The 27,735-nt window shown below is 40.6% G+C and overlaps 1 protein-coding gene across 1 annotated transcript in view; it reads right to left on the reverse strand.

Moving 5' to 3' along the window:
* The window catches only part of LOC149165109 (DNAJ heat shock N-terminal domain-containing protein), a 424,936-nt gene that overhangs the window by 347,702 nt on the left and 49,499 nt on the right, over positions 1-27,735 (reverse strand). The window contains exons 4-7 of the mRNA XM_089432244.1: positions 18,821-18,898; positions 18,565-18,649; positions 17,171-17,253; positions 16,759-16,816 (exon numbers count right to left, since the gene is read on the reverse strand). Coding sequence (XP_089288370.1) covers positions 16,759-16,816; positions 17,171-17,253; positions 18,565-18,649; positions 18,821-18,898 — 304 coding nt within the window. The remainder of the gene's footprint in view (positions 1-16,758; positions 16,817-17,170; positions 17,254-18,564; positions 18,650-18,820; positions 18,899-27,735) is intronic.

Genomic DNA, 27,735 nt, shown 5'->3' on the forward strand with positions numbered 1-27,735 from the left:
GTGGGACTGTGGTAGGCCGCAGTCCTAACCACCTCAAAACAGGGACAACATGGAGAGTTTGAGGGCTCAAACATGCCTAGCACAACAGTGCTAGTAAATGGGACAACTGGGCTACATGGTGCTGCTAGGACACATGGGACAGCAGCAAAGTATGGCAAGACTAAGGGGACAGCAGCAAGGTATAGCATGACTGTTAGGGACAGCAGCTACAGCAATATATCTAGGCAGCAGTAGCAAGGGACACCTGCATAGTAAATGGGACAGCAAAGGGATGCTAAGGTAATGTTCAATGGGGCAGCAGCATGATGAGACAGAACAATGATGGGACAACAATGACATTGTGCAGCAGTGGCACAATGGGACAGCAAGCATGGACAGCAGCAACCATGGTGCAGCATGACAAGGATGGACAACATGGTGCAGCATGGCAAGCATGAACAACATGGTGCAGCATAGCAAGCATGGTGCAACATGACAAGCATGGACAACACGGATAACAGTGGCAAGCATGGTGTTGCAAGCACATGAGACATGTTGTATGACAACATGGAACATGGGACAGCATTGCAACATAAGGTGCAGCAATATGATGTGTACAACATGGTCATGAGGTCCAGCATTATGATGATGGGTGCAGCATGGTCATGAGGTCCAACATTATAATGATGGGTGCAACATGGTGCAGTGCGGTGAGGTGCAGCATGATGACAAGATGCAACACAATGATAGGTGAAGGAGTCACCTTGGAGAATCAGTTGAAGCAGCATGTCTTCAACTAATCTCATGTATCATCTTCTTAGAGATGATCTATACTCTTATCTAGATAAGTCAAAGTGTTGACTTCTGTTGTAAATGTACTATCTCTCTCTCTCTCTCTGCTAAACTATTGAAGAACATATAAGACGAATTGATCAAAGATTTCCCCACATTGGGGTTTGTCCCTGGCTAGCGCCACATATTGTGTCCTCTTGTCTTGGCTTGTCTTTTGCGATTTATGTTTATGTTCTATTTGCAGTTTACTTTAATGCTGATGTGATTGCTAATTTGGAAAAGATATTGAGCTAACTATGAAAATTGAAATAAATTGCTCTAAGCATAGAACATACCTAAAATTAACATTGCATTTTTGTGGTGGTTGACAAGTTGACCAAGTTTGCCCATTTCTTCACCATCTCATCGAGATCTTCAGCCTCCCAGGTGGCCGAGTTATTCTTTCGGGAGGTCTTCCGATTACATGGTCTCCCCAAGACCATCATTAGTGACAGGGACAACAAGTTTATGGGGGCTTTCTGGCAGGAGTTGTTTCGGCTGGTGGGGACAGATCTTACACCCAGTACTAGCTATCACCCCCAAACAAATGGGCAGCCCGAGATTGTGAACAAGTGGTTGGAGGGGTACCTGCGCAACTATGTGACAGGCCAGCAGAGAGCGTGGGTCAAGTGGCTTCATCTAGGAGAATTCTGCTACAATACCACTTATCATATGTTGATTGGTATGTCTCCTTTCCGAGCACTTTATGGATATGATGCACTTTCTTTTTCTGACATGGTGTTTGGAGATAGCAGGGCCCCAGGGGCAAAGGATTGGGTTCAAGAGAGCCAAGAGATTCTCCGAGCTCTCAAGAACAACTTGCAGGTGGCCCAAAATCAGCAAAAGATGTATGCTGATAAGCACAGAGTGGAGAGACATTTTGAGGTAGGGGACATGGTCTACCTACGCTTGCAGCCATATAGACAATCTTCACTCAAGCAAAAGTGGGCAGAAAAGCCTCAACCTCGGTTTTATGGGTTGTATAAGGTGGTCAAGAGGGTTGGAGATGTGGCTTATGAGTTGGAGATACCTTTGGAGAGCCAAATCCACAACGTGTTCCAAGTCCCATGCCTGAAAAAGGCGCTAGGGCAACATGTTACAGCAACAACTAAGTTGCCTCCCTTGAATGATGAGGGGCAATTAATTTTGAAGTCTGAGTTCATATTGAAGACCCGGGAGAGGAGGTTGGCAAACAAGGTGATCAGGGAGCACTTGGTCAAATGGAAGGAATTGCCAGAAGAGGATGCCACATGGGAGAGTGAACAAATTTTGCAGCATCCGGTTTTGCAGTTACTTGGGGACAAGCAACATCTGGGAGGGAAGAATTGTAATGTCCCTTCCTAACTGTTTTCCCTATTGTCATTTTTGGCTTAATGCAATTTTGGTGGAGAAACTTAGGAAAAAGGGGGTCGATGTGCATTTTAATGGAATGTGGGCGCCACTCACCCACAAATAATGTGCACCCCTTGAAGATAGTTCGATTTTCCTAGGTGGGGATCGAAATTATTGATGGGACCCACATGAAACTCAAGGGAGACAGCATAAATAGGAGAAGAGGAGCAACATTTGGGGCCTTTCAATGATTTCAGAATTCATTGTTGCTTTAGTTGTTCAACTGAGCTACAACGTGCTACTTAGCACAAGAGCTTCCCAAGGAGTGAAGCTCACCCTTTCTTCAGTGGACCTCGAGTGCCACCCTAGGAAGGTCTTCCCTTTTCATTTGGAGACAGAGAGAGTTACATTCTACAGAGATTTACGCTGCCTTGGCTCAGCAAGGACACAGTGGAGGAAGCCACACTGTTTTGGTGGAGCAGAGGTGTTGGGAATTGGGTGAGAAGTGTTGTCGGAGTGATCCTTGTCCAATTTCCATCTTAGAGGAGCGATATTTCAACAGGAGGAGGAGCCTAGCACTCAGGTCGAATTTTTGGCTCAAGGGACTGTGTCATTTTCCCCCAAGACTACACAGACTATGGTGTGGGTTGTTTGGAGAGAGCCTTGCCCGGAGGATTGAGGAGTTGGGTTGTTGGGATTTTATTGGGAGGCATACTTGGAGGGGTTTCTTGGCATTTTGGGAGAAAGAAATAGCAGTTCTAGATAGAGGTGCAGGTTTCTGGTTTAGAGCAGGGCCAAGCTCTAGGAGGCCGAATTTGGAGGGTCAAAACTAGGGAAAGCCCTTTCTGGATTTTTTTGGGTTTTTGGCAAGGAGCGCACTCCTAATTTTATAGAATTTTTGGGTTGTTTTGAGGGGGTAAATCAGACCCTGAAGTCAGCCAGCAATGTAGAATTAGGGGGCCAGCGCAGTTTTCTGGAGAGCAACATTTCTACAACAGTTGGGCATTTTTGTATTGATCACCTAAGGCTTGTAGCTTGCCTTGTGCAAGCCCGTATGCACATCTTCCACCTTCTATTATACTCCAGCCATTATATTAATGAAAATTAGTCAGTTTGGTGTTTGAGGAGAAATTTCTGTTATATGTGTAAATTGTTGAACAAATTTTATTTTGAAATTTATTACATATCTTCGTTATCACTGCAAATTTTCTATTAGGACTATTACAAACATTCAAATGTATAAGAAATTGAAGCACGATAACAATAGTATGGAAAGAAATCACCTCAAAGTGCCAAGAGAACACCAAAAATGTTGAAAAATATAACTAATGTCGGTCTTCATAAAATCTATTTGTAAAAAGATTTTTATTATTGTTACAATGACTTCTTAAAGCATGGGCTTCATGCTTGGGTCATCATTTTATTAGTCAAAGTCCCCATTGAGGACTCTTAGGATTAACAAGGATTCAATAAAGTCATTATATATTTTATGAGAAACTTCTTGGGCTTTCGAACAATGTAAAAAGAATTATTTTTTAGTCAAAAATAAATTATGTAACCTCCACACCAAGTCGGCCTCAAGAAGATCAAGTCGGCCTCAAGGAAGGCAATTCAACCTCATTGGAAGGCTATATATACAAGGCAGTTCGACTTCATTTGTGCATCTCACTCTCTCAAGCATAGTTCGATCTTTGGAAGCTGGAAGCTGGAAGCTGTGAAGAAGTGCGAAGTTGAAGGAAGGGTCTAAAAGGAGTGTGAGTTTGGTCGAAGGACAGAAAGAAAATCGAAATTTTGGTTCCTCTCTCTCTCTCTCTCGCTCTCTCTCGTGTGGGTTGGTTTAGGAGATCGAAGTCTCCTAGTTGTTGAGAAATCTAGGGCATAAGGAGTTAAATGATTTCTCTTCTTGATAATTGCTTGTGACATGCTTTTACCTTTTAGCTTGTAGTCTTTTCTTCGTTACATTATTATTGTGTTCTTTTTCAAGACAATTACCAATATACACAATAGAAGACAAGCGACACAGTATGTAGGCTTGTTAGCCAGGACCAAAACCTCTCACCTCTTGAGAGGAAAACCCAATCAGAAATTCTTCGTATAGATCTTCAAACAACAAATACCAAGACCATGACAAAGACCCTTGACACTAGTATCCTGCCAAGAACCTTGTCACTAACCTTGATGCTCTGCCTCTTCCTTGTCTCGACTCTATTCTTAATCTCGAACTACTCTCCTAGGTTTCTTCTAGAGAAACTCGGTCTCTATCCTTCATACTGCTTTTTCTTGGCTTCCTCTAGAGAATCTCAGTCTCTAGGCTTTCACTAGTCATCTCTAGAGAATCTCGGTCTCTATTACCTTGATCACCCAGAGAATCTTGGTCTCTTAGGTTTACCATAGATCAGAAACCCTAGTCTCCTTACGAGTGACTTATATTGCTTCTCTTCGGTCCTTTTTTGATGCCTTCGTTCCTTCTTCCTTCAATTGTGGGAGATTATATAACCCAAGATAAACCCTAAAAGAATCCTTCCTTCGTTGATCCTAGAATAATCCTTTCTTCATTATCCCCAGAAGAAACATTCCTTCATTGTACCCAGAAGAATCTTACCTTCGCTATCCCAAAAGAAATCTTCCTTCGTTATACTTCTTCTCACTTCTTCTTGATCGAATGCTTGTTGAGTTCCTTGCCTCTAAGTGACGTCGAGTGTGGCTACTTATACACCTCATCTCAGTCCCTTAGGCCAACATGATCACAAGTAGGAAAGTCGACTTCTTCTAGGAAGTTCCTTCATCATTGTAGGTTGACTTGAAGAGGATAAGTGACAAGGTCTTGGAGGATACTTTACATATACAAGTTTGACCTTTTACAATGTGTAGCATGACTTCATTACATGACAATGACTATCATTTTATGACAAGATGACAAACAATTCCTAAAGACTCTCAATGGGAGTCTTGACTCAAAAATAAAATCTCTTGCTCATGAAACCCATGAAGCAAGCAATACAATAATTTTATTTTTCTTCTTTACCTCTCATTACATAAAATCTTAATTAATGCCATTTTGAAGACCGAACCTAGTTACACTTTTCAACACTCCCTCTTAACTAGGGAGGTATTCATAATGGTACTTGGTCATCAATCTGAATAATTTCTCATAAGAAGAATTCGAATTGGTAACTCATTTGTATAGCATCATATCAACCAGCATTGTCACATAGCAAGACCTTGACTAACAGCTCTATCTCTCCACAAGATCTGAGCTCAATGCTGGCGGACCAATGATTTATAGACATACTCATCATTGTCTCTCCTGGAACATCTTCCTTCGACATTCTTTAGTATGTAGAGTTCATGCCTTAATGAGATTACTTCTCCTGCAGTACTTACAAAAAACAACTCTACCAATTTGTCATATATAGCTTTTACAGTCTCCAACTTTGATACATATGGGATTAGAGAGTCTTTTATAGATTCTATAAGAATCCTCAGGGCTATTACTTCTCCCTTCATGAATCTAGCATGTGCTTGAGTATCTTCCTTTGGAGGTTGGGTTATCGACCCCTTGATGTGATCCATGACCTCATTCTCAATAAGATTTAGGTTTGTCCTTTTCTTCCATGCATGAAAATTTGCAGCCCCAACCAATTTATTGATTTCTTGCAAAAAGACATTTTATTATTATTATCAGATATAGTCATCGACGTACTTGAGAAATTGATGCTTGCTTCCAACTTAATCTTGATGTCGATAGAGGATTTGCTTCTTGAGAGATTGATGAGAGAGAGTTTGATTCACGATCCTTCTTGAATGTTTTAGTCTTCCTTCTTTCTTGAAGATTGTTTCAAGACTCTTGCTGGTGTAGATTTCTTCGATCTAGGGTTTTGAAGATTTTTCCCTTGGTACCCTTTGAATTTGCTACAATCTTTCTTCCATTGTTTGATGTTTTCTTGATTGAATGCCCCTTCTTGACTTCAGCACCTAAGCTCTGATACCATGTTGAGAAATCAAGGGCATAAGGAGTTAAAAGATTTCTCTACTTGATAATTGCTTGTGATATGCTTTTACCTTTTAGCTTATAGTTTTTTCTTTGTTATATTATTATTTTGTTCTTTTCATCAAGACAATTACCAATATGCACAATAGAAGACAAGTGACACAATATGTAGGTTTGTCATCTAGAGCCAAAACCTCTCACCTCTTGAGTGGAAAACCCGATTAGAAATTCTTCTTATAGATCTTCAATAGACGAATACCAAGACCATGACAAAGACCCTTGACACTAGTATCTCCCCAAGAACATTGTCACTAACCTTGATGCTCTGCCTCTTCCTTGTCTTGACTTCCTTCTTGGTCTCGAACTACTCTCCTCGACTTCTTCTAGAGAAACTCAGTCTCTATCCTTCACAATACTTTTTCTTGGCTTCCTCTAGAGAATCTCGGTCTCTAGGCTTTCATTGGTCTTCTCTAGAGAATTTCAATCTCTATTATCTTGGTCACCCAAAGAATCTCAGTCTCTTAGGCTTACCCTAGATCAGAAACCCTCGTCTCCTTAAGAGAGACTTATATTGCTTCTCTTCGGTCCTTTTTCGATGCCTTCGTTCCTTCTTCCTTCGCTTGTGGGAGAGTATATAACCCAATATAAACCCCAGAAGAATCCTTCCTTCCTTGATCCCAGAAGAATCCTTTCTTTGCTATCCCTAGAAGAAACCTTCCTTCTTTGTACCCAGAAGAATCGTACCTTCGTTATCCCATAAGAAATCTTCCTTCGCTATACCTTCTTTGCACTTCTACTACTGGACTCTACTTCACACTTCTTCTTGATCAAATGCTTGTTGAGTTCCTTGCCTCTAAGTGAGGTCGAGTGTGGCTACTTATACACCTCATCTCATGTCGAATAGGCCAACATGATCACAAGTAGGAAAGCCAACTTCTTCTACCAAGTTCCTTCATCGTTGTAGGCAGACTTGAAGAGGATAAGTGATAAGGTCTTGCAGGATACTTTACATAGACGAGTTTGACCTTTTACAATGTGTAACATGACTTCATTACATGACAATGACTCTACCATTTTATGACTAGATGACAAACAATTCCTAAAGACTCTCAATGGGAGTCTTGACTCAAAAATAAAATGAAACCCATGAAGCAAGCAATACAGTAATTTTATTTTTCTTCTTTACATCTCATTACATAAAATCATAATTACATGTCATTATGAAGACCGAACCTAGTTACACTTTTCAACACTAGTCTAGGTCGAAGTTGTTGCTGATGTCGGAAGTTGCTAAGTCGAAGTTCTAAGGTCGAAGTGTTGCTTCTACTGGGTTGAAGTGTTGTTGTTGCTAGGTTGAAGGTTGGATCGAAGAAGGAGAGGTTGGCTGGGGGTGGAGGAGGTCTTTGTCTAGGTAGAAGAGTCTAGAGGAAAACTATTGAAAGAAGAGATTTTTGACTGGGATTTCCCCTAAATAGGGGTTTTGCCCTGGCAAAGTGCCTGCATCTTGTGTCTTGCGTTTTTTGTGATCATCATGCACACATAATTTGGTAATTGCTTGATGAAAGATAATATAACAAATAAGTAAAAGAAGCCAACATAATTCACAAGTAATTATCAAGAAAGAGAAATATAACCTTAATCCTACTAGCATTGATTTCTCAATAAGAATTGCCCCAAAGTCTTTGTTTTTATTAGCAAAATGCAAGTGTACAAAATGGAAGAGTTTCCTCAAGCCCAATAGATCATAACCTGAATACATAATGAGAGCCCATTGCTCACTTAAATAGAAATTTGGGATTCAATCCCAAGGAAAATGGTTAGAATCTCAAAGCAAATGGGTGACAATCTCAATGCTCCTCCATGCAATTCGAATTTCCCAGGTGGCAACTCAATTTCTGTTAAATTATGGTATGTTCTATGCTTAGAGCAGTTTACTTATGTTTCTTCTTATTACCCACAGATTAGCAATCACATATACATTAAGTAAAGTGCAGATAGAACATTAAATGATCAACAGAAAACAAGCCAAGACAAGAGACACAAGATGTGGCAACTAGCCAGGGACAAACCCCAATGCGAAGAAACCCTTTGATCAAATATTCTTTTATCTTCAATAGTTCAGCAGAGAGATAGTACAAAATCTGAATTCTGTAATTTTATATCAGCAGCAGCAAACCCTAGATCAGCGAAGTCAAACTTGGTCAAACTAGTTGTAATTGACCTCTAAAATGCTTGGTCAATTTCCAGTCAACTTGTCCTCGAACAGCCTGAAGAAACAGCCCTTGAACAGCCCCAAAAGTACAACCAATTTGCAGATTTCTAAAGTCAACTTGCAACCCTAAACTAGGGCAATCAACACCGGTCAAACCAGAGGTCAGATCACCTCGGTTTTCGTGCCAAAAATTGTGGCCTGCCTAGGAGAGGTAGCCACACCCAATCCGCACTTTTGGATGGTAAACGCTTGGTCAACGCTGGTCAAAGAGATGACCTGTTGCCCTAGCGTCCTCCTTTCTATGTCTTCCTTGCCCTAGGATGTCTTCCTTTCAGCCACGTGTGAGAGAGAGAGAGGATGAGTGAATGAATTGTCCAAATGAGGAGGAGGCACCTTGTATTTATATGCAAACGTTAAGGATGAATAGACGTGACTGTTGGGCTTTTGAGCCTACACAAGTTTGCTGGCCAACCTTGACAATTTGTCCATAATCAAAACAAATTCATATCTCCATAAATACTTATCGGAATCGGATGATCTTTAAACCAATCCTACACCTCTTGATGAGAGGGCTCAGGAATCTAGGAAAAATATCAGTAGCCATAACTAAGGTGACCCAAATGGAGTTTGGCCCTAGTTGCCAATTTTAACACTCCCTTTCAACTAGGGAGAACTTCATCTGCAATCCGTCAGACCGTCATTGCTATCCATCCATCAAATGCATTGTCCTGCACAGCTTGACCCCACTCTGCTCTGCTTTGCTCCACTATGCTCTGCTCGAACTATGAAGAAGAAGAAATGATCGAGGATGTATCATACCATACTCCACTGACCCAAAGTCAGTCTTAGAGTGTGTACCACTCTCACTGATCCCAGATCAGTATCATTGATCCCAGATCAATGGAAGCCATCCTAGCATAGGGAGTACAGTAGATACAGCAATGTGTGCATCGATAGTACTACTATGGTCCCTATCCTCATTTCCCTGCTCATTGATCAGATGAGAGGTACTTCCCATGAGTCCCAGACTGCATGGGTAGGATGCCTCGACAAGAGAACTAATCATCCTGTCCACAGGAGAACGAATCATCCTGTCCAGTGGATGCCACGGAGAACTAATCATCCTGGCCTATAGGAGAACTAATCATCCTGTTCCACAGTCGCCACGGAGAACGAATCATCCTGGCCCACAGGAGAACTAATCATCCTGTTCCACAGTCGCCACGGGGTGTCACACGGGTAGGTTGAACCTTTTACCCTATACATAGTGCTCCAATAGGGGATGGTGAGTCGCCCAGTGGTCACATGTTGCTCCAAGAAGTACCCTACGCCCCCACCAGAGCTCCCAAAGCTCAATACATCATACTCGACCCTCATAAGAGGGTCTCTGAACGACACCAAGTTGTTCCCAGAAAGTCAGGAATTCGACCTTTTCTAGGGGCTTCTTCAAAATGTCAGCGCCATGTTCATCTATATCGATATGTTGGAGCCTTTTTGCTCCTTGCTGCACCATATCTCGAATATGGTGGTACCTGATATTGATATGCTTGGAGCGATCATGAAATACGGGATTCTCTGATAAACGGATCCCGCTCTGGTTGTTACACAGGATCACGGTGGTATCCAATGTAAATCCAAACAGCTCACTGAAGATCTTTCGCAACCAAACTGCCTCACAGGAGGCCATGCTAGCAGCAATGTACTCTGCCTCAGCGGTGCTCAAAGCCACCGATTTCTGCTTCCTGCTCATCCAGGATATCGAGGCAGATCCCAAAGAGAAACAGCACCAGGAAGTGCTCTTTCGATCCACCACACTGCCTGCCCAACCAGCGTCAGTATACCCAAGTAGTCTCACATCTCCGGCAGTGTATCTCAACCCATGAGTGACTATGCCACGAAGATATCTCAACAGATTCTTGGCACCAATCCAATGTGAGTGGTGAGGCTCAACCATATGTTGACTCAATGTGTTGACTGCAAAGCATATATCCGGACGGGAGTTCACCAAGAACATCAATGCTTCGACGAGTTGACGATACTCGGTAGCATTTCGTAAAACAGGTCCGACAACACTACCGCTTAACTTCTTGAAGTCAAGCTCCATCAGGGTAGTTACGGGCTTGCAGTCCACCATGCCGAATCTCTCCAATATCTTCAACACATATTTTCCTTGAGATAGGAAAATCTCCCCTGGTTTCTGCCAGACTTCCAGTCCTAGGAAGTAGTGCATAAGTCCTAGGTCTTTCATCTCAAACTCAGAAGCCAGCTCCCTCTTACATTTGTGAATGAGAGGGTTTGCACCTGTTAGAAAGAGGTCGTCAACATATAGCACCAGTATGAGAGACTTGTCATCTATAACCTTAAAGTAAAGGTTAGGGTCGGCTTCACTCCTAGTGAATCACAGCTTCATCAAGTAGCTATCGATCCTCTCATACCATGATCGGGGTGCTTGCTTTAGCCCATAGAGGGCCTTCTTCAACCTACACACATGAGATTCTCGATCATAAATCTCAAATCCTTCGGGTTGCTCCACATAGACCTCCTCCTTGATTGAAGCATGTAAGAACGCAGTCTTGACATCCATCTGATGTAGGTTCCATCCTTGCGAAGCAGCAAGGGCTATGATCGAGCGGATGGTGGTATATCGGGCAAAAGGTGCAAATATCTCGTCATAGTCTATACCTTCCTTCTGAGAGAAGCCACGAGCGACAAAACAGGCCTTATACTTTTCCGCACTTCCATCAACTGCATGCTTTATCTTGTAAAGCCATTTTGAAGTGACAACTACTTTGTCCTGGGGTCTAGGGACCACATCCCAAACATCGTTTTTCATGATGGACTCATATTCCTTGGTCATAGCATCCTTCCATACTTGATGATTGATAGCATCTGTGAATGACGAAGCCTCATTTTGGATGATCGTGCTCATGATGGTCAGGTATCCCTGATACCTATTCGGCTTCTTACTTTCACGGAAGGTTCCTCTGGGTGCAATGTGTCCTTCAGCATCATCAAGTGTCCCCCTAAGCCATGAAGGCCTCTTCCTAGAAGAGGAAGGCTCTTGCGGAGGAGGATCAATAGGATCCATAGGTTCTTCCACATCGGGCATCGTCTCATCTTCCTTTTCCTTTGGTTCCCCGATGTCAGCTTCTTTAGATCCCCTTAAAGTAGGAAGATTGTCTACTTTGCTAAGAGCCATATCTTCGTCAAAGGTGACATCATGACTAATCTCGACTTTCCTTTTACCAGCTACATAGATTCTATAGCCCTTAGTATTTTCACGATAGCCCACAAAGATTCCTTTCTTTCCAGATGCACCCAATTTATTCCTTTTCTCTTTAGGCACATGAAAATATACAGGGCTTCCAAAAATTCTAAAATGAGATACGTCAGGTTTCTTACCGGTGAACATTTCTTCGGGAGTCTTGGAACCCAATGCTTGATGAGGGCATCGGTTTTGTACATATACGGCAGTATTTGCAGCTTCGGCCCATAGAAACTTCGGAAGTCTTTGATCATGGAGCATAGCACGAACAGCGTCCACAATTGTACGATTCTTCCTTTCCGCCACACCATTCTTCTCAGGAGTATATGGTGTAGTAGTCTCCCTCTTAATGTCAGCCTCTTTGCAAAAGTCATGAAACTCATTGGATTCATATTCAGTCCAATTATCAATCCTTAAGGTCTTGATCTTCTTTTTGGTTTGATTCTCGATCAAGGTTTTGAAGTGCCAAAACCAGGAGAACACTTCATCCTTCTTTTTCAAGAAGTATATCCAAGTCTTGCGAGAATAATCATCTGTAAAAGTGAGGTAGTATAAATATCCTCCCAAGGAGTTCATAGGCATCATACCGGATATGTCTGAGTGAACCAACTGCAATATATCGAAGGTCTTGCTTTGGCTTGAGGGGAATGGTCCCCTTTTGAGCTTTCCTTCGACACATCCTAGACATACACCTTTTTTCTCTAATCTGAACTCAAGCATCCAGGTCACCATTTTTCTCACGTCGGGTAGAGCTTTATAATGAAGGTGAGCAAACCTCCAATGCCATAATTCGGACTGAAGAGATGTGTCACACAACATGACACCCAGCGGACTTCCTCCAACCTGATATAATGAATCAACTCAAAACCCAAGAATAAAAGCATCTTTAAAGTTCTTTTTCCATACACGTGTGACGTACCTTGCCATCGCTGAAGGCCACCTTGTAGCCTTTGTCTTCCATTGTCGAAATGGGCACCAAGTTCTTTTTTAGATCAGGTACATATAATACATCTTGTCAATGGATTGTATTTCCCTGATTCAATTGAAGAGTGACATTTCCTACACCTTTCACGGGATATTTTGAATTATCTCCAAGAACAATTTCCAGGTTGGTTTCCTTCTCTATCAGATTATAGAGAGCTTCTTTGTAACCAGTGAAGTGCCTTGAGGCACCACTATCAATAAGCCAATTTCCCAACGAGTCCGGGGGAGCAGTAGTAGATAGAGCTACTGGTAGATAATATTCATCTTGCTTATTGTTAACAGTGTTAGATTCATACCTGGAATTTCTTGCCTTCTTGAATGGTTGTCCTCTTCCTTGATTTCTGGCACTTCTTTTACCTCTGCCATTTGACTTGCCATTCCTTTGATTGCCTTGAGAGGGATTTTGATCATCGTCCCGGTGTGAGTCCCTTTTATTAGGGCACTCCCTTGCATAGTGACTCGTTTTATCGCAATTGTAACGCCGTCCTTTTCTTCCACCCTTTGGTCCAGCCTTTCCTTTGAATTTAGCTCCGGAATTGTTTCTTCTTTTAGCATGAGAAGAAAAGGCAGAGGGATGACGTTTAAGTATGGGCATTTCTTGTTCTTCCATCCTTGTTTCTTCTTGAATGCATCTGGCCATTAATTCCTCAAATCCAGGAATTACGTTATTGTTGAGAAAAGTAGTCCTGAATATATACCATTCAGATGGCAGTCCTCCAAGAATTGTGAGTGTCATTTCCCTACCAGGAATTACTTCCCCAATAGATAGGAGATTGTTCTTGATCTCGATGATCCTTAAGAAATATGCGTGCATACTCTCATCTTTGCCCTTCTTAATTTCCTTCATCTTATTTCTAAGAAACAAGACTTGATTTGCATCATTATCTTTAAGTAAACTCACCAGTCTATCGTAGATTTCCTTGGAGGTGTTCAGCGCGGAAACATAGGCCACCAAATGCTTGTCGATAGAGTCCCGGATGATCCTCCTTGCTTTGACTTCTCCCTTGGTCCATTTGTTCCTAGCAGCAGCGGATGCATTTGATGGAGGCTCAACAATCCCGCCTCTCACATGCTCCAACACTTCCTGCTCTTCTAATGTTAGATCGAGAGACATCTTCCATCCATGATAGTCAAACTTCTCACGGAGTTTGTCTTCAGCAAGAAAGTGTGTTGAAGACCCCATGATTTCTTTAAGATAGCCTTGCCAACCTTCTCTTCGGTGATTGCTCTTATTCTAGCTCTTGCTTGGGCTTTGACTTCACCTCAACTCTGATACCATGTTAAATTATGGTATGTTCTATGCTTAGAACAGTTTACTTATTTTTCTTCTTATTACCCACAGATTAGCAATCACATATACATTAAGTAAAGTGCAGATACAATATTAAATGATCAATAGAAAACAAGCCAAAACAAGAGACACAAGATGTGGCAGCTGCCAGGGACAAACCCCAATGCGGGGAAACCCTTTGATCAAATCTTCTTTTATCTTCAATAGTTCAGCAGAGAGAAATAGTACAAAATCTGAATTCTGTAATTTTATATCAGCGGCAGCAAACCCTAGATCAACAAAGTCAAACTTGGTCAAACTAATTGAAATTGACCTCTAAAATGCTTGGTCAATTTCTGGTCAACTTGTCCTCGAACAGCCTGAAGAGGCAGCGCTTGAACAGCCCCAAAAGTACAGTCAACTTGCAGCCCTAAACTAGGGCAGTCAACACCGATCAAACCAAAGGTCAAATCACCTCAGTTTTCGTGCCAAAAATTGCGGCCTGCCTAGGAAAGGCAACCACACCCAATCTGCACTTCTGGATGGTCAATGCTTGGTCAACGTTGGCAAAAAGATGACCTGTTGTCCTAGCATCCTTTTTGCGTCTTCCTTGCCCTAGGATGTCTTCCTTTCAGCCACATGTGTGAGAAAGAGAGAGAGGATGAGTGAATGAATTGTCCAAATGAGGAGGAGGCACCTTGTATTTATATGCAAACGTTGAGGCTGAATAGACGTGACTATTGGGCTTCTGAGCCTACACAAGTTTGTTGGCCAACCTTGACAATTTGTCCATAATCAAAATAAATTCATATCTCCATAAATACTTATCAAAATCGGATGATCTTTAGATCAAATCCTACACCTCTCGATGAGACGAATCTAGGAAAAATATCAATAGCCATAAATAAGGTGACCCACATGGAGCTTGGCCCTAGTTGCCAATTTTAACAATTTCTTCCTTAGAGGCCCACGCAATCCTCAATGAGGGAGACTTCGTTGAGATGAGGGGACATGTGGGAGAGTGAAGTGGAGTGGTAGGGGACCACTCTCCACCTCAATCAAGTGAACTCCAATCAAACTCAAGACTTGAGCTTGAAACTCGAGCTAACTTCCACAAATCGTAGGATATGTCCTTGAGAACTCACTGTCTTCTCTGAAGAAATTTGATTTGCCTTTTTTGTCACATGTTTCTCCTTGATTCTTGGTCCATGGTGGAGTCCACATCGGTCTTTTGACTCTTTGATGGTTTTCCACATCATTTAACATGTGCAAATATTTATTTTCTCCAATTTATTTAATTGTTGGGCTAATTTTGTGACACATTTTCCACAAAACTTAGGAAAATTGGTTTTTGAGGGTCTAGAACTCATTTTTTACCCCTCAAAGTGTGTCATAGTAGAAAGTTGAGGGTGAGAGGTGTAATTTTGAGCACACTCACCCCATAAAAATTCTCTAGACATCACTTATTACAATTTATATTCAGAATTTATTCAAACTTCTGCCTTGTGGGAAATTTAAAAAAAATTAAAAAATTGACCCTATACCTATTCAAATTCCACGAAATTTTACAAGTGATCTAGTATGGTAATATACAATGACTCTAGACACTAGGACTCAACCAAGGCCTTGCCATCAAGCCACACTCCGGTTTTGGGGTTATGCTTGGAGGAAAAAACTCAATTAATTATTAAGTCTTCGAAAGCACCTAATAATAATCAAGTAAAAAAAACCTCTCGGAGTAAACTCACTTGATTACAATGTCTCAAGTTACCTAGGATTGTTACATGACTCAATTCATCACACTAGCATCACTTTATATCATCATTGCAGGACTTGTGGAATCTGAGTACAACATGAGAAAAAGAAATTAGAGATAAAAAACTTTGATGATGAGATAGAAACTCTGATGGTACACGAAGCCTCTAACATATCTTCGGGCATGGAGCCTTCAAAAATTTTAGATGCAACTTCAGTGATCGACAAGTTGGTGCCTACAAATCTAATGTAAACCGAAGTTGGTGCTTGCATTTACATTTAAATTAAAAGAAGATTTGTCGTTTTCTCACATATTGGTTTCCACATAAATATCATTTGTTCAAGCTTTATGTGATTAGTGCACTATTGTATTGTTGAATGTGTTTGATTGGCTAAATAATTGTCAAAATTTATAAAATAGTAAAATATGATTCCCCCACACTCCTGCCCCCCCCCCCTCCCCCTCATTATTTTCCTGATTTCCAACAAGGGGCAAAGGAAAATTGAAAGTAGATTGATCAATGTGGATGACCGATGAGATAGATTTATTAAATGCAATGTAATATTGTACTGTCAGTTCAGTTTCGAGTCTTTACTGGAAGCTATCAAAAGTTAATGTGTAATGTATCATTTGACATTTTATACATCAAATATATTTGTTTTATTTTCATATTTATGTAAAAAAAATAATTATTTTATGTTATTAGTTTGTATACTTTTTAAATGAAAAAAATGAATATATTTAGTATTTCTTTAAGTTTTTCAATATTTTCCCCCATATTTCAGACATTCCAAGTTTAAGATCTCTGGCCAAGAAATTGCCAATAATAATATACACAACACTGTTTACAATATTCTCATTGCAATAAATCCCTCTTAAGTGGTCTTAGTTTCTTTTAATCATTCTCATAAAAGAGTCTAGCTCATTTCATTGACCCCTCTTCTCAGGCAATAACATTTCTCATGTTTAACTATACCATTACTTGCCATTAACACTTATAAACTTCTAGTGAATATATTTCATTATGCTAATGTAAATTTTATTAAAGCCAAATTGCATACATATACAAGAAAGTTATTGCTAAATCAAAACTCTCACATAACCTAAGAAGAAAATCACCTCTACTTCTAGCACATACCAATTCTTTTCCAGCTATGAGCAAACTGCTGGGAATTTCCACTTCCAAGAGAATAAACCTAACACAAGGCCAATGTCAGCAGCTAAGAGAATAATGCATAGGTAAAGCCACTGTCATTAGTTATGATTAAAAGAGAAAAAAAAAAAATAAGAATTTGACCTTGTCTTAAAAACAAATGGAATCTTCTTAGAAGAAGAGAAATATTATATTCTGTGCTGTATCAAATTATTCCTGATGCTAAAAATATTAAGCTTAATTCATGACATTTTGTACTATATCAACTTCTGCCTGCTGCTAACAGATAGTGATACTGAGTTGACAAACTTAAAGTTGATGAAAAATTCACAATCAGAATCAGATCCATTTAAGAGCAAAATGCATCTAGAATTTCTGTTCAAATAGAATGCAATACCAATATCAGCCAGGTCCCTTCCTCTCCAAGCATAGATCTGAAGTTCTCAGCAGTAAGAACTTCACTATTGTCATCTATCAGATCTAAACATAGAAAACAAATATGAAATGTTAAAAGTCTTTCTTTTTCTTAATTACAACTGCCAAACATTTGTAAGCAAGAGACCTAATACATGCATCTTATAGCAGATAGAATTGAAATTTGAAAAGCTTCGTTCATCAGAAATATTACTGATGACATCTGCTACAAGTTAAAAGCTTGTCAGCATAATAAACTCTACGTGAGCAAATGAAACTAATTAGATAACGCAATACCAATAACTAAGATATACAAGATTAACTGTGCATTCTAATTGTGGATACTTTATAAACAAGGTGATCAGCGCATTAACAGCCTACAGTACTGGTCCATCCACAATAACCATCCAGAGGACCACATGATCCTTATCTATGGGAATAGTCAATGTTAGTACATCATTTTGGTTAATTCGTTCATAAATATAAGAAATGAAGGTAGGACATGAAAAAGCTAGTCACAGCTACACCTGTCATTTTGCTTCTGCCTAGATGGGCTACCTTATAGCACATGATGACATAAAATTGTGCTGCGTATAATTTCTATGAGCAGACATGTTGACATGTTTCATATGCTCTAATAAGCTATTTAATATTCATATGCAGTTCTCAAAAGAATTCATGATCTTGAGCAGAAGATGTGGTTTCTCCAATGCTCATGAATCATTTCCATGATATCAAAATTTCAAATGCCATGACCTGTACATTGTTCAGGTTAATTTGTTCCTAAACATAAGCACATGAAGGTAGGACATAAAAGAGCTAGCAATAGCTAAACCTGCCATCCCCTTGCTGCCTAGATAGGTTACTTTATCACATGCGAAGATACAAAATCATGCTGCTTATAATTTCTGTGAGCAGATATATTGATATTTTTCATATGCTCTAATAAGCTATTTAATATGCATTTTGTATTTCTCAAAAGAATTCTGATTTTGAGCTTAAGGTATGGTTTCTCCAATGTTCCATTCAGGCTTTTTCTAAATGCCAATTCTCATCGGATTATGACAAGACACTGGTGTATACCATAAATCTGTTGCAGTTTTCATATTATCCAAAAGCTCCCCCAATAAAAACAAAAAACAAACCTTTTCCTATGCACTTCTGCCCCAAAAAGATTGATCTAGTGTGCTCTACAGGTCATGGCATTTGAATTTTTGATATTATGGAAATGGTTCATGTAAAATAGATTGCCTCACAAAGACTATGAGAACTAGTATATTATTTGCACAGACAGCCACAAAGGACAACTTTAGATACACAGGCCAGGCTAGATTGCCCCTATATTTTGGGTAAATTACAATTTTATCTACAACTTACCAGTTTCGGGCATCTTTAGTAATGGCAGTTTTAACCTTGAAAACTTGTCCCCAGCATACTGTTTCTTGGCTGCTTTAGCAACATCCTGTAGTTAATAAAATGACAGATATGTGTACGTCAGGGTTTCTCAAAGTTAAATAAGTATGAAAATGCTTGAACTAATTACCAGGAAAGAAGATCAGATAGCAAGACCAGATTGCTTGAAACATTAACTGATACTATTTTTTACAAATGGTGATTATAGAGTAGACAATACCTGTAATTCATCAACGTTAAATAAGTCATAATCTCTTCTCCTAAATTGGTTAGACAGCACTTCAAAGGCATGTTGTATCTGTAAATAATAATTCGTTAATTGCATCTCATAAATAAGTCATGATGAAAACCATTTCTCTTTCTTCACATACACAAGAAAAGTCCAATATATTCTGCGGAAAATAAAAGTCTGATATAAAATCAATCAGAATATTTTTTTCTTTTTCCTTTACATTTTAATCAGAAATTCTGTGCATTATGGGAAAGGAATACCATTGATATATTTTATTTGCTGTTGAATTATTATATTCCAAAATGTTTGCCCCCTTTCTAGCCATCCAATGTTCAGAAAGAGCTAGAAATTAGTCTTAGAATGATATTCGAGATAGGAGATATAGCCACGAGAGATAAGATAGGATAAGATACTCAGATAAGATAATTATATTAATGTCCAACAAACAACCACAACAATGGGACTGCTAAGTACAAAAATATCAATGCATTGTTGGAGCACAAGGGCCACTCCTGTATAAACCAAAAACTGATCTACTCTAAGATCTCATCTCTATGAGAGAAAATAATTATGTGAAAAACAAAAATGGTACATGTACCTTGATTTGAAGGGCTAGAGCCAATTGCTTTGGAAGGAGTACCTCCAAAGAGGGTACAACAGAAAGGGGAGAAGTCTCAATGCTTTCAGAACCTGTCACCTAAAAAGAAGGAAAGGATGCTCTTCTACAGCCTATCAGCCTCTGTATGTGTGGTTGTTTTGCATGAGGCCAAAAGAAGAAACTCATGATAGAACATTCTCAAGGAGAGCTAGAAGAAGGATTTGTTTCCAACAAGTCACGTCATCTCAAGGAAGCAAATGGCTGCTGAACTCTGGATGTGGAGGACTGCCAGCTGAAAAGGCAAGAACTGTCCTGAACTCTAAGTTGGCAACCCTGCAAGGGTCTCACTAGCAGAGGAGAGTGGACCCCATGAGGTCTCAAGGGTCTAGACCTTGCTTGAATGGTGTTGCTATCTGCCTGCCTCTAGGTGCTCTTATCTATTAGGAGCATTAAAAAGAAGGATGTGAGCATCCTAGTAGTGTCTGGTCGAGAGGGTGGGCAAAGCATGGGAAAATGGAGCCCAAATGCCTCTCTCATAAGCAAGGCTAAACACTATCACTCTAGATACCTAGAACAGATTGAGAGGGAGTTCCAATATTCCTTGAAGAGATAATAGAAATGTCTCCATATCTCATAATAGATGGGGTACTGGAAAATAAAGTCCTCCATATTTATCTCTTGCGCGTGGCAAAGCTGGTATCACCCCCGTGAAGACACCTATGGAGTTTATGGTCAAGCAGAGTGAAAGGGATGAAGATGGCAGAGACCTAAAAGAATGCTACGGTTTGAAGGAAACCCTAGGGAAGTCTTTTGTTCTTGCAAATGGAAGCTAGGGTTTGGGAGAAACCCTAGGAGTGGTCTTGATATGGAGAGGCCCTGGTATGATTCAGAATTTTTTAATATATGATCAATGAAAAGTTATTAAGTTATTTGGAACAAAATCAGAGAAAATTTAGGTGAGGGCATGATGCAAGATCCAGTGGTCATCGATAATTGAGCTTGGCTTCTGCTGAAGGAAATTAAGGAGACAAGTGGTGTTCAAGATGACGCATTTCGTCTAGCCGATAATGGCTTAGATATACGGCACCGGATGGAAATTTACGGCGGATTAGCGAGCACTTACGCCAGGTTTCATATAATGATGGAACGCAACGGAAGAAGGGTTAAATGGCGGCGACAAACCAGCCATCTCAACGATCATCACAGATCGTGCCACAAGTTTCACAATACCGAGAGCATTTATCGCAGATCATCTGGCAACCCACCGTATCACAAGGAATCAGTAGCATTTATGGTAGTGGGAATGCAGTCAGGGAAGACAAGCACTCACAGTATGGGAAAGCGGAAGAAGGGTAAACAGAGCCTGTCCGAATCCATCAGTGTTCATAACGATCCTTCGGAGGTACAGCATACTTGGCAATTTAATCAATGGTTCTCGCGCTACCATAGTCATTTTATGTCATTCGGCTTCAGCTCCGCGTGTGCGAACCGCCATCGAATTGACGGCAACAGCACCCTCATCTGCAACAAAATCAAGCCCGAACTCGGTTGCATCAACATCCGCGATGGCTATATAACCATGGGTCTTCGCTCTGCTCTCATTACTGTTTCATTTCAGAGGGCAGACTCACCTTTAGAAAGCAAGAGGATTTCTGGTTGGAGGAAAAAGAGCGTGGCCAGGATGGAAGCCAGCGGGTGCCGGAATGATGCTGCTAACCAGGACCTGTTGGAAGCAAGGCAGGGCTATGAGACCCGGGCGGCCGCAAGGAATAAACGCAAGGTGGAGGAGCTGGAAGCGCAGGTAAAGCAAGCGGAGGACGGGCGTACCGTTGAGGAGATTGCAGCGGAGGTGGACTGGTTAAGGGACCCCGGCACGCCGTCGAAGAGGGCTATGCAGTTTGTAAGAACGAAGGCGGAAAGCTGGAGGACTAAGATGCTGATTGCCAAAGCCCTGGAGACTGTGGAGAAAGAAAAGCAGAATATAGTTACCGAGGTGATTGTCACAGACGAGCAGATGGGGAAGATTATAAACTACAACAATACTCTGGAAGGGCGGATTAACACAGTCCATGACGCTGTTCAAGTTGTTAACAGGAAGCTCACCCTCCTTATTCAGATCCTGAGAGACACGGTTAATGCTGCCCCAGGAGCCTCTCAACCTGCCAAAACAGGGGCAGAGGAAAATGAAACTCTGGAAGCAATGCAAGCCCGAATGAACACCCATATGCGGCAGATGGGGCTGGATACCATCAGCCAGATGGGCAAATTTATCTAATTTCAGTCCCGGTGTGGCTCTCTTTAGCTCTTCCTGTGCCTCTGTTACAGTTTGTCATGTCTTTGTTCCAGTCTATCTATGTGTTTGCCATACTTTGTTATGTGTTGTTTATGTCGGCTGTTAGGAAAAAGTTAAGGTCAAGCTGCCCTGCGAGGTATGCTGTTCATAGTCATGTTTTGGAGAAAACTTTGAGCAAAGGTGTAGCTATGGTTCACTGTTATTTCCTGCTCTCGATCCGCCTTCGCGGATTTTTTGTACTATATTTTGTTATATAATATAATCTCCTGACTTACAAAAAAAAAAAAAGGATGACGCATTTCGTCAAAAGACAACATTGTCACATGGTTGATGAACCTGTGAAAATTCCTTAAAATGAATCAATTGGAATTAATTCTTCTGACTAATAAATTATTATGCAATTTATTTTGTTACGGCAAAATATCTAATTAATCACACTGCAATTCCTTCACTAATAAACGTTGCGGAAAATAAAATGTTAAAAACAGAGAAATATGCTAGCGCGAACACATAAAAATGACAACTATTTTTGGACAAATGTCCCCGAAAAACCCAATGTGGGAAAACCAGCGCAGCCGCTAAGGGATTTATTATCATGCAGCTGTGAAATTTGAGTACAATCTTTGGATGCCCAACTAGTTATTTGTAATGAACAAAGTTTGTATACTTCAAAGGAATGCTTTGATACCAATGTAACAAACAAGGTTCGTGTATGCAGCGGAGTAATCTTCAGAATACTTCGAAGACAAAGACATCCATTGTAGGACAAGTAATTGTACATTGAATATTATATAAAGAATTGATGAGATATGAGATTATTACAATGAAGTCATGATCCATGTGAAGTCTAATGAGGTTGGTACCACTCTCAAACATCCTGAGTCATTTCATGGTAATGTTACAAATTTAAGTAAAAGGATGGAAATGAAAGATAAAGGAGAATGTTACTTTTACTTTAATAATTTAACATTACCATTAGGGAACATCTAGGAATCTTCTAGGGAGCATCAAGGGGCACCTTGAGAGTATTCGAAAAGCATAGTTCCTCACATAACAGTTCGAAATTTCCAAAAAACAAAAAAATCCCCGCAGAACCGTGTGAACTGTCCACCTTCTCTCGGATCCACGGTGGATACACCCCTGAACCTCCACAAATCCGCACCCAATCCTTTCTGGATCCTCAGAACGGGTAGTCGAAACTATGGTTCGGGCCCCTGCAGATCCGATTTTGTAGGAATCACCAAAAAAATGGCGGAACCATGGATCTAATTTCCAGATCCACGGTTTCCGCCAAAGGATCAATGGGGAATTTGTACAGGACACAGTTCCACCTCCTGATCATTTTGGGGGGGGAGTAGATCCTGATTCCTGCAACATTGATCCAATCAGCAAAATATGACAAAAATATTTAGAGAGAAAATTTCTCTCTCTACCTGTCATCTCAACACTTGGCCCTCTCAGAAAACTAGTCATCCAACCTCTGCACAAGCCCTTCTACATCAATGTTGTGCAAACCCTCACACGTGTGGCTCTGTTCTTCCTCTGATCAAGTCGTCCTACCTGTCTTTGCTACTGGAAGTGACTCTCCAGACCTCTGGAAGACTTTCCCACCCTTTGGAAGCTGAATAGACGCCCTCTCCAGCTAAACCGAACTACTCTACTAAAGCTTTTGCGCAACCCCAGTGTGGAATACCTCTGTCACTTGTTGTTGCCTCTCTAGAACTGGAAAACTTCCTCCGGAATCTCTGTTGCTACTTTGTTGTTACTGTTGCAAATGCAATGTTGTTCTGCTGCAAATGCATTGTTGCTATTGTTGCGGCCACTGCTGCAACTACACATGTGGCCCTTCTAGCTCGAACTTCTCTCCCTTGCTCGATCTCTACAACTGGGTAGCTCGATCTACCAAGAAAATCACTCTACTAGTGTTTTTCTCCATCTACCCAACGACCTCTTCTTATAATCTCCAGTTGAGACTTCAACAGCAACGGTTAAAACTTAATCAATGGTTGAGATCATCTCCAAGTTGATCCATGTGAGTTTCTAGAGAATTCTCACCTTTCCCAATTAATTACTATTAATTAACCAATTTTCCTAAATTAGACTTAGGAAAAATTTAAATAATGGTCAATTAATTTAATTAAGTTATCTCTAGGTGGAATTTCCATAAACGACTTCTAGGTTTTGGAGAACTCATGTGTTTTAGCCTATCCACAAAGTTTGAGACTAGAACACCATCCAATGCTACAAAAACTAACACTCCATCCTAGCGAGGAAGGTATTTTCTAGTGCTACACTACTACAACACCTTGTATCTACATCATCCTCCCATACACATTGTTGATGTCTGACAACTGTAGTTGCTTGCCACTGTCCATCAACCACTGTGTTAACTCTAATTCATCTGCTACTAATTGTAGCTTAACCATGTTGCATATGTGTTGTTGTTGACACTACATTGTACAACCTATACTGTTGTTTTGGCTTGTTGGGGCCTAACCCAAGTTCAGAGGTGATTTAGCCAAACAAATCCCAATACTACTGGCCCTTACGGCAACAGTCTGCCGAGCGCGAACTGAGTTCTCACCCGAAGTAGTATGGGAGGGTGCTAGAACCAGGTTTCTGCACCCTGGAGATGTCTGATGAGTTCAAGTGGTCTACGGTCCGTCCCTGTGCACACTTACCCATACCTCGCAGCCTGATATGCTGCCTTCGCGCAGCCCTACTCAAGGGTCAAATGTTGTTATTACCCAAGCCTTTACTAGTATTCCGTTGTTAGTTGATTAACTTAGCTTACTTGCATGCTTTAAGTTATACGTAGCAATATAAATCATTCATACAGGTGCGCGGAGTAAATAAACAGTATAATTGCAATTTATATCAAACAGGTAATAACCCAAGAACAGACACATGGAATTAAGATAAAACTTCTCTTTATTATTATCTTCCTTGGTTACAGACTCGCCTCTACCCTCCGCACTCAGCTGCAGGGGTCCGCGCACTCAGCTGTGGACTACTAGGCCTCTGCGAAGCCTTCTCCTACTCTACAACCCAAGATACACTTAGACTCTTGCTCTTCGCTTATACTTTTTCCATCTATTACTTCGTTATCTTTTACATTTAGAGCCTCGCTCTATTTATACAATCCCATGGTCCGCGGACCATGGGTAGGCCGACATTACATTACAAGACTATGGCGGACAACCATGTGACTCTATCATGCATTTCGCGCTTCGCGCCTGTAATTCGCAGAGTCTTTACAACAAGATTAAGTCAAAACTTGGGCTTTGAGCCCCAAAACATGCCTTGGGGGGATTCCATGCCCAACAGGCCCCCAACACAAACATCATGACTCGCCCTCGGGTCACTCTGTCAGCGCAACGATCTTGGCGCGAAGTCCCTCTAGTTGTTCTCAAACTATACTGAGGTCCGCAACGCACTGAGCCGCTGCTTGCTAAATTTGGTGCATCCGTTGTTCTGAGACCTATGATTTTGGGGTGCTACTCTGCATTAATGTGTGCATCCCCTGTATGTGCACAAGCTTTCCCTCGATATTTTCCATGATAGTGAAGGCTTCATCAATCCAAGGCTGAACGCGCACTTTGAGAACTGCCTCCTTGATTCCTTTGAATGCTTCGCAGATTGCTCTTTGGTTTTCCCATCTCTACACTCTGAGATTTGCCTTCCGACTGTTAAGTTGCTATTGAAGGAACCTGCTCTGATACCAATTGTTAGAAATACTAAGAGGGGGGGTTAATCAGTATTTCTGACAATCAATATATTTTTAATTTCACAAATCATTAACTGATATTAGCATCAAGAATATATAAACATTCATCAACACCATTCAATAATGCACAATGATAAAGACAGTAGACAAATATTTTTAGGTGGAAACTCCTCCGGGACAAAAACCATCGAACACTTGGTAATATTTGTCTTTCAATAAAAGTTACATCAATGTTTTCAGCTCCAATTGAAGGATGCTCCAACCTATAGAACGCTCCAACGCCCAGTTTACCAACTGCAACTAGGAGGACGCTCCAACATCCTGATTTACATGCTCCAACCTGAAGGATGTTCCAACACCCTGTTTAGCAGCTGCAAATGGACAGATGCTCCAACGCCCTGTGCAAGCTCCAACCCGCCCTAGCACCACCCTGCCACTCTGAAGTGTTCTTAGGCTTCAACCTGAAGGAGACTCCACTCTCCTGCTTTGCACCACCCTACCACCTTGATCAGCGGGTGGACAGCATTTCAAAATTTTCAAACTAGATCCACCTATGCTCAAAATGAATACAAAAGAACTGCAATAGAATCTATGTTGTTTATGCTTAGTATGTCTATCAATATCAAACCCTAGCAACCTCACTACTCAACTCTACACAATCTCAGTAACAAATCTAACCGTTGTGCAATTGTCAACAAATAGCTTTGCTTTTGCTCAATCTTCACATGAAACCATAGTTGTTGATCAACTCAACTTGTTCAATCTCAATATCAAATCTAATCGATGCACATCACTGTTACACTCTCACTATCATTGTTGTTGCTATACCAAACCCAACTCTGCCAAGTAACCTGTCATAATCAAATCTGCCAATGTTGTTCGAGACATCAAATCCTCTGCTCTAGAACTGCCATACATCACGATGTTATAAACTGTCTAGGGTCACTTGTCACAAGGTCACTATTATCAAATGCCATTGTTATAGAGTCACAGTTATGTCAAGTCATGTCATGACACTGTACAACATCTTAGGTAATCAATACCCTAGCTTATCTTTTGTGTTGCTTAAAGCATCAACCAAGTTACTGCATTCAATGTCAAATATGTCAAACCCTAGATCGTTAGGTTTCTTAATGTGAGATAATATCAAGCTCTGTCTAGTCAAACCTTCACTGATGCAATCATCACATTGTACCCTAACTCATATCACTGTCACATCAGAAATATTGTCATACATTAACATTGTCTCACCAAGCATCATTATCACTGGAATGACCATACAATATTTCTGCCATATCATGTCTCTATTATACACCTAAGGTTACAGTCAAAAGGATGTCTTCACTACATCAGGGTTCACTGTCATACAAGTTTTGTCACTGTCTTTTATATGTCACAAATTAGTGTGTCACTATCACAAAACAAGTTCACTGCCATACTTTGTCATCAAGAGTTCACCTAGTGAATGAAATGCACACAAAAATAATGCATACCTCTACAACCTTACCTTACCTCTTCTTTGCAAAGATCCAGCCGTTTGTTTTATCTTTAAGCGTCAATTTTCTTAAACAAAGGTGCTTCAATTTCTTCAATCACAGAAACTTTGCTGAGCTGCTCGGTTTATCTTGGTCCCTTTCAAACGGGTCGGCTTAATTGATGTAGTAGGTCCTGTTATGATGGTGTCATTCAATATTCTATTACGTATAGGAAAGGAGTCTTGGTAGCTGCTTATGCTTCATCAACCTTCAGATATCTTGACATAGATCTTCTACAAGGAGATATAACATTGCTTCTGATGATTAGAGTTCACAAGTATAGGTCTTATCAAGCTTGGCAGATAATTTGTCTCTTTTTCATGGACTCTTGGCTTCTAATGATGATTTTGGTCCCTTTCATAGATTTAGTTCCTCTGTCTATCGGTTCTGTAGCATGGAGTTGATCATAGAATTTTGCACAAAGGTATATCATAAAGAGGCTTGATCCTTTATAGAGATAAGGCTTGCTTTATTCGTCTAGTTATTGTTTCAGAGATTCTTCGGAGTTTTTGGTTTATTTTATAGGCATACTTACAATGCATGTAGGAATTTACAGGGTAAGTTCCTTAGATAGAACACCAAAGGACACCACTCACAAACAGATCACAGATCAATACACTAGTATTCTTGACATGGTTAAAACCCTCAAAGAGGGAAATAGTCCACGGCCTGAGCCAACGCGGCCACTTCAAGCAATTTATTAATAAAATAATGAAAATTTACATAAGCTTCTCTCATGAACGGTTACCC

This window comes from Pinus tabuliformis, chromosome 5_1, assembly GCF_031772625.1.
Source record: "Pinus tabuliformis cultivar Carrire ecotype Pingquan chromosome 5_1, CPIR1, whole genome shotgun sequence".
Classification (NCBI taxonomy): domain Eukaryota; kingdom Viridiplantae; phylum Streptophyta; class Pinopsida; order Pinales; family Pinaceae; genus Pinus; species Pinus tabuliformis.